At 38.5% G+C, this 6471-nt stretch overlaps 1 protein-coding gene across 2 annotated transcripts; it reads left to right on the top strand.

Annotated features, from left to right (window-relative positions):
- Positions 1-413: 413 nt before the first annotated feature.
- On the top strand, positions 414-3873 carry LOC143722527 (inactive phospholipid phosphatase 7). 2 transcript variants are annotated; one of them, XM_077213897.1, is made up of 4 exons: positions 414-570; positions 1073-1122; positions 1437-1927; positions 3231-3873. In XM_077213897.1, the coding sequence occupies exons 3-4, from the start codon at positions 1480-1482 to the stop codon at positions 3587-3589; spliced, it is 807 nt and encodes a 268-aa protein (XP_077070012.1). In that variant the 5' UTR covers positions 414-570; positions 1073-1122; positions 1437-1479; the 3' UTR covers positions 3590-3873. The 2 variants fall into 2 exon arrangements, with proteins under 2 accessions (XP_077070012.1, XP_077070013.1); XM_077213898.1 differs by having other exon boundaries at positions 1059-1122.
- Positions 3874-6471: the final 2598 nt, after the last annotated feature.

Below are 6471 nucleotides of genomic sequence, written 5' to 3'. Positions count from 1 at the left end.
TATTCTAAAGGGATTTCAGACACTCTGAAAGCATACAAACGAGTAAAATGCTTCAGATGGAAGTAGCGCAATGACCTGGAAAAACACATATTTTAAATATCAAGCGATTCGTGTGTAAAAGATAATAAAAACGAACGATCGATGGTCCCCGTTTAAGCACCTTGGAGAACGCCAACCTCAGAACAAGATGCTGTGTGCGATTTGTGATTCCTATTACGGTGAAGACAGAGTTCATGCATATGCATTAAACCACGGCAGCGTTTAGTCACGTGACGGAACTTATATTCATCAGGCGAACGTTCATTCGTCAGCTGTCTGCCTTGCAGCCAATCAGCATGGTTAGAGGGCGTGGCTAATTAATAATGATTAAAAACACACCTTCACCATAGTAGTATTTGTGGTTTTGCTGTGAGGCGCACCGTGATGGATGTTAAAGCACCGCTTACATACACACCCGATATGTTTATTATGTTATTTAAAGATGTTTTCCAAAACCAAGGTGTCTAATGACGTTTCTGTGCGTGTGGATTAATGCCAATGTGAGCGGGATCATAATATACCTGATCTGAGGTAGGCCAGCTGATGTGCTTTACGACTATTCAAACGAGATGGTTGCTTGTAGTAATTGTTCTCGTTTATTGTTTTTATGAAGGACGCTCATTTTTTCTCTGACATTTTCAGAATTTGGACAGCAAAGTTCAGCCATAAGCATTAATGCTCTATATAGGACTGAGGTTGTGTTTGTGTGTGTTCCTACTTACTCTACAATTTGTTCCCAAAATGTGGTTATGTATGTTTAAAATGGTAAAAATGCTGAAAGGTTAGGTTAGGGTTAGGTTAAACAGTCACAAATAATTACAAGACAGATAAGAAAAGTGACATTTTTAGTAGAAACCCTGAAATGCTATTTTCTTGTAAAACATGTCAATAATCTTTATAAAATAAAATAAATTCCAACAAAAACAATGTGTGTAATGATCTCGAAGATACATGTATGAAACATGTATAAAAATTGAAATTATGGCATACTAATAATTCACAATTCTAAAAATAAAAAGTTTGTTATTTTCAGTGCCTCTTCCTGCAGGTTTGTGTTACACCAGTAGGAGGCGACAAGTGACTGTGAGTGAGTCATTGAAACATTCACTCAACCATTTCATTTAAAACACTGATTCATTATATGATATCAAATCATTTTCATATCGCAAGGCCAGTTATAATGAAATCAAAACTGTGAAAAATACTGTAAAGAATTATCTAATGCTGTAACTGGTCACCTAAAATGTTAATGCTGAAAAAAAAAGCTCATGCCTATTTGTCAACTATCCATTTATAAGCCTAAATGACAAAATATGATTATCGTGATAGTTTTGTTAGTGTTCAGTAATTGTCTTTCCTGATTTACACACTCATGCATGTCTAAACATATTTTCCAGGATCCACATCTGAAGCTCATTAGCTTGTGGAATAAACCGCGCCATGCGTTCGCACCCGAGCCGCTCCAGAGCTAAAGATCGCGGCATTAGCACTAGCGTTCTGGGTCGACCCGAGTTTCTGTCCCTGAACTCGCCTCCGCGGAACCACAGCAAAGCGTGGAGAAGATCCGGCCCGTCCAGGAGCCAGCAGAACCAGGCGAGCGAGAACACACACACACACACGCCCGCGGAGCCGCCGGATGAGGACTGTATGCTCCTCAACCCGTCGTTCAGAGGAATCGCCGTGAGCTCGCTGCTAGCGGTCGACATCTGCCTGTCCAAGCGCCTGAGCGTGTGTGTCCAGGCCGGGTCGCCGTGGTCCAGCGTGCGCTCGGGGGTCACCCTGCTGGCTCTGACGGGTCACGGGGTCACATGGGTCTGCGGGACGCTGGTGTGTCTGAGCCAGAGCCACACGCCGGCGGGACAGGAGCTGCTCATCAACCTGCTCATCGGTGCTGCACACTCCCCTATCTATCGGCCACGGCTTACCCAATCTCAGTGTCTGGATGGGTTATTCATTTCAGATTTAGGGTTTATTCTCATTTTAAAGGTTTAGTCATTTTGTTGTTTTTGTCATTTTTTATTGTTTTTTTCTAGTGTATATATATATATTTTTTTAGTTTTTTTCAGATTTAGTTTTTAATCTCGTTTTAAAGTTTTAGTAATTTGGTTGTTATTGTCATTTTTAATAGGTTTTGTTTTCTCTTTTAAAAAGTCTATAATTTTTTCCCAGTAATGTGTTTTTTATTTCATTTTTAGTTGTTTTTTAAAATGTCTTTAGTTTTTTTTTATTAATTTCAGATTTAGTTAAATTTTAGTAGGTTTTTTTTAAATGTCTATCATATATATACTTATTATTATTATTATTCAGATTAAGTTTTAATGTTGTATTTTATTAGAAATTTTGTACATTGTTAATTTGTGTAAAGTGTTTTTTAGTAGTTTTTTAATGTCTATATAGTTTATTCATTTCAGAATTTTTTATTTTCATTGTAAAGTTTTAAAAATGTTGTTGTTTGTGTAATTTTTTGTAGTTTTAAAAAAAAGTTAATTTATCATTTTTTTCAGATTTAGCTGTTTTTCATTTGTAATTAGTAAAGTTTTAGTAATTTTGTTGTGTTTTGTCATTTTTAGTCGTTTAATGTCTATAATGTTTTTATTTTTTATTTCAGATTTTTTATTTTTTTTTGTATTTTCTGTTTTCATTTAGAATTTTTGTTAATTTTTGTAATTTTGTAATTGAAGTAAATTTTTTATTTTTGTCATTTTTAGTAGTTTTTTCAGATTTAGCTTTTGTGTTGCTTTTTCTACTTTTATTTTCACTTGTTAAAGTTTTAGTAATTTTTTATGTTTTTATAATTAGTACTTCTTTAAATGTCTATTGTTTTCATTTCAGATTCTGTTTTATTTAAATTTTAGTTAAAATTGTAGTAATTTTGTGGTTTTAGTTGCCTAGTAGTTTTTTAAGTTGCATTTTTATTTCAGATTTATTTTTTGCATTTTCTGTTTTTACTTTAATATTAGTTCAAGTTTTAGTCATTTTGTTGTGTGTTTATAATTTATAATTCTTTAAATGTCTATAGTTTTTTATTTTTACAATTTTAATAATATTTTGTTGTTTTTGTAATTTAGTAGTTTTTAAAAAAAAAGTGGTCTTAAATATCTTACATTTTTATGTCAGATTTATTTTTTGCATTTTCTATTTTCACTGTACTCGGCAGTAATTTTAGCCGTGTTTTGTGTCTCCCCGTCCAGCGCTGGTCCTGGACCTGCTGACCGTGGCCGGTGTGCAGAAGCTGGTCCGGCGTAAAGGCCCGTGGGACTCGAGGCCCGACTCGTTCCCGGCGGGTCAGGCGAGCCGAGCGGCGCTGGTGTCCCGGTTCCTGCTGTCGCACCTGGACCTGGCCGTGCCGCTGCGGGTCCTGCTGGTGCTGTGGGCCGGGCTGGCGGGCCTGTCCCGGGTCCTGCTGGGCCAGAACCACCTGAGTGACGTGTGGTGCGGCTTCGCTCTGGGCTTCCTGCACTCCGGGCTGATGGAGGCGGTGTGGGTCTCGTCCGGCGCCTGTCAGACGCTGCTGTCCATCGGGACCTTCAGCTGGAGCTCGGCCCGATAGCTGGACGCTTCTGCGTGTGTGTGACCCTGCACCGCAGAACCAGTCACGGGTCGCACGGGTGTGTTGGTGGCAATACCCAACAATACATTATATGGGTCAAAATTATCCATTTTCCTTTAATACCGAAAATCATAAGGATATTAAGTAAAGATCATGTTCCATGAAGATATTTAGTAAATTTCCTTACATAAATATATAAAACAGATATTGCAGCACAATCGCGAATGCACAACTTTAACAGCGATTTTCTCAATGTTTGGATTGTTTTGCACCCTCAGATTCCAGATTTTTTAAATAGTTGAATCTCGGCCAAATATTGTGTTATCCCAACACACCATACATCAAAGGAACGCTTATTTATGCAGCTTCCAGATGATATATACAATATACAGGTCCTTCTAAAAAAATTAGCATATTGTGATAAAGTTCATCATTTTCCATAATGTAATGATAAAAATTAAACTTTCATATATTTTAGATTCATTGCACACCAACTGAAATATTTCAGGTCTTTTATTGTTTTAATACTGATGATTTTGGCATACAGCTCATGAAAACCCAAAATTCCTGTCTCAAAAAATTAGCATATTTCATCCGACCAATAAAAGAAGTGTTTTTAATAAAAAAAAAAAGTCAGCCTTCAAATAATTATGTTCAGTTATGCACTCAAGAGTCAATACTTGGTCGGGAATCCTTTTGCAGAAATGACTGCTTCAATGCGGCGTGGCATGGAGGCAATCAGCCTGTGGCACTGCTGAGGTGTTATGGAGGCCCAGGATGCTTCGATAGCGGCCTTAAGCTCATCCAGAGTGTTGGGTCTTGCGTCTCTCAACTTTCTCTTCACAATATCCCACAGATTCTCTATGGGGTTCAGGTCAGGAGAGTTAGCAGGCCAATTGAGCACAGTAATACCATGGTCAGTAAACCATTTACCAGTGGTTTTGGCACTGTGAGCAGGTGCAAGGTCTTTCTGAAAAGTAAAATCTTCATCTCCATAAAGCTTTTCAGCAGATGGAAGCATGAAGTGCTCCAAAATCTCCTGATAGCTACCTGCATTGACCCTGCCCTTGATAAAACACAGTGCACTAACACCAGCAGCTGACATGGCACCCCAGACCATCACTGACTGTGGGTACTTGACACTGGACTTCAGGCATTTTGGCATTTCCTTCTCCCCAGTCTTCCTCCAGACTCTGGCACCTTGATTTCCGAATGACATGCAAAATTTGCTTTCATCCGAAAAAAGTACTTTGGACCACTGAGCAACAGTCCAGTGCTGCTTCTCTGTAGCCCAGGTCAGGCGCTTCTGCAGCTGTTTCTGGTTCAAAAGTGGCTTGACCTGGGGAATGCGGCACCTGTAGCCCATTTCCTGCACACGCCTGTGCACGATGGCTCTGGATGTTTCTACTCCAGACTCAGTCCACTGCTTCCGCAGGTCCTCCAAGGTCTGGAATCGGTCCTTCTCCACAATCTTCCTCAGGGTCCGGTCACCTCTTCTCGTTGTGCAGCGTTTTTTGCCACACTTTTTCCTTCCCACAGACTTCCCACTGAGGTGCCTTGATACAGCACTCTGGGAACAGCCTATTTGTTCAGAAATTTCTTTCTGTGTCTTACCCTCTTGCTTGAGGGTGTCAATGATGGCCTTCTGGACAGCAGTCAGGTCGGCAGTCTTACCCATGATTGCGGTTTTGAGTAATGAAACAGGCTGGGAGTTTTTAAAAGCCTCAGGAATCTTTTGCAGATGTTTAGAGTTAATTAGTTGATTCAGATGATTAGGTTAATAGCTCGTTTAGAGACCCTTTTCATGATATGCTAATTTTTTTAGATTTTGGGTTTTCATGAGCTGTATGCCAAAATCATCAGTATTAAAACAATAAAAGACCTGAAATATTTCATTTGGTGTGCAATGAATCTAAAATATATGAAAGTTTAATTTCTATCATTACATTATGGAAAATAATGAACTTTATCACAATATGCTAATTTTTTGAGAAGGACCTGTATATATATATATCTGTTTCAAAAAACTGACCCATGTGACTGGTTTTGGGGTCCAGGGTCACATTCATGCGTTTGCCAGACGCTTTTATCCAAATGTTGAATCAGTTTTGGTGACTTTTAGTGGATGTATAAAGTGTTTCTCCTCGAGTTCACAGTGAAGAGAATCACATCGCATTCCAAGCTCAACATTTACATTCTCATCAGTTCTTGCTTTCCCTGGGAACCGAACCCGTGACCATTGCGTTGCAAGCGCCAGCGCTCTACTGTTCCGGCTATAGTGTGTGTGCGGTGTGTGTGCGTGTGCGGTGTGTGTGTGCGTGTGTGCGTGTGGCACGAGGACTGATGCTGATCTCCACTGGATCTCACACTCATTTTCACTTCTTGAACTGCAGAACCGAGTCTCTCTCGGAGGAAGTTGCTCGGAAACGAAGAGTAAAAGTGTGTGTGTGTGTGTGTGTGTGTGTGTGTCTTCTGTCTGTCTGAGGTTTGCTCTTCTGTTACAAACATCCACAGCGTTGTGAAAGAAAAGAAAAAAAACATAATTTGGTCAAAAGACACATTTTTTAGTGTAATTTCTCATGCATTATTTATAACATGCTGAGGAATCAGTTTCACGCATGCATGAATGTTGCGAATCGATAAAGTAAAGTACTGTAATAGTTTGTATTAATTTTTATTTCAGGTTTAGATGTATTCTGCTTGTATTTTCATTACGTTGTTGTTTTTCTCATTTTAGTAGTTTTTTTTAAAATGATTAAAGTTTTTTATTTATTTTTTAATTTTGAGATTTATCTTTAATTTTTAATTTTAGTTAATTTAATAATTTTCTTGTTTTTTCTTAGTAGCTTTTTAAAAATGTCTATATAGTCTATAAACGTGTG

This window comes from Siphateles boraxobius, unplaced genomic scaffold, assembly GCF_051911475.1.
Source record: "Siphateles boraxobius isolate OS27281-9 unplaced genomic scaffold, OSU_SipBor_1 67, whole genome shotgun sequence".
Classification (NCBI taxonomy): domain Eukaryota; kingdom Metazoa; phylum Chordata; class Actinopteri; order Cypriniformes; family Leuciscidae; genus Siphateles; species Siphateles boraxobius.
The sequence above is the reverse complement of the archived record's forward strand: the minus strand, read 5'-3'. Positions and strand labels throughout refer to the sequence as shown.

Excerpts from the sequence above, each read along its gene's own strand:
- LOC143722527 (XM_077213897.1), top strand. The coding sequence starts at position 1,480 with ATGCGTTCGCACCCGAGCCGCTCCAGAGCTAAAGATCGCGGCATTAGC. Across the intron at positions 1,928-3,230 it reads GCTCATCAACCTGCTCATCG|CGCTGGTCCTGGACCTGCTG; the intron begins GTGCTGCACACT and ends CTCCCCGTCCAG.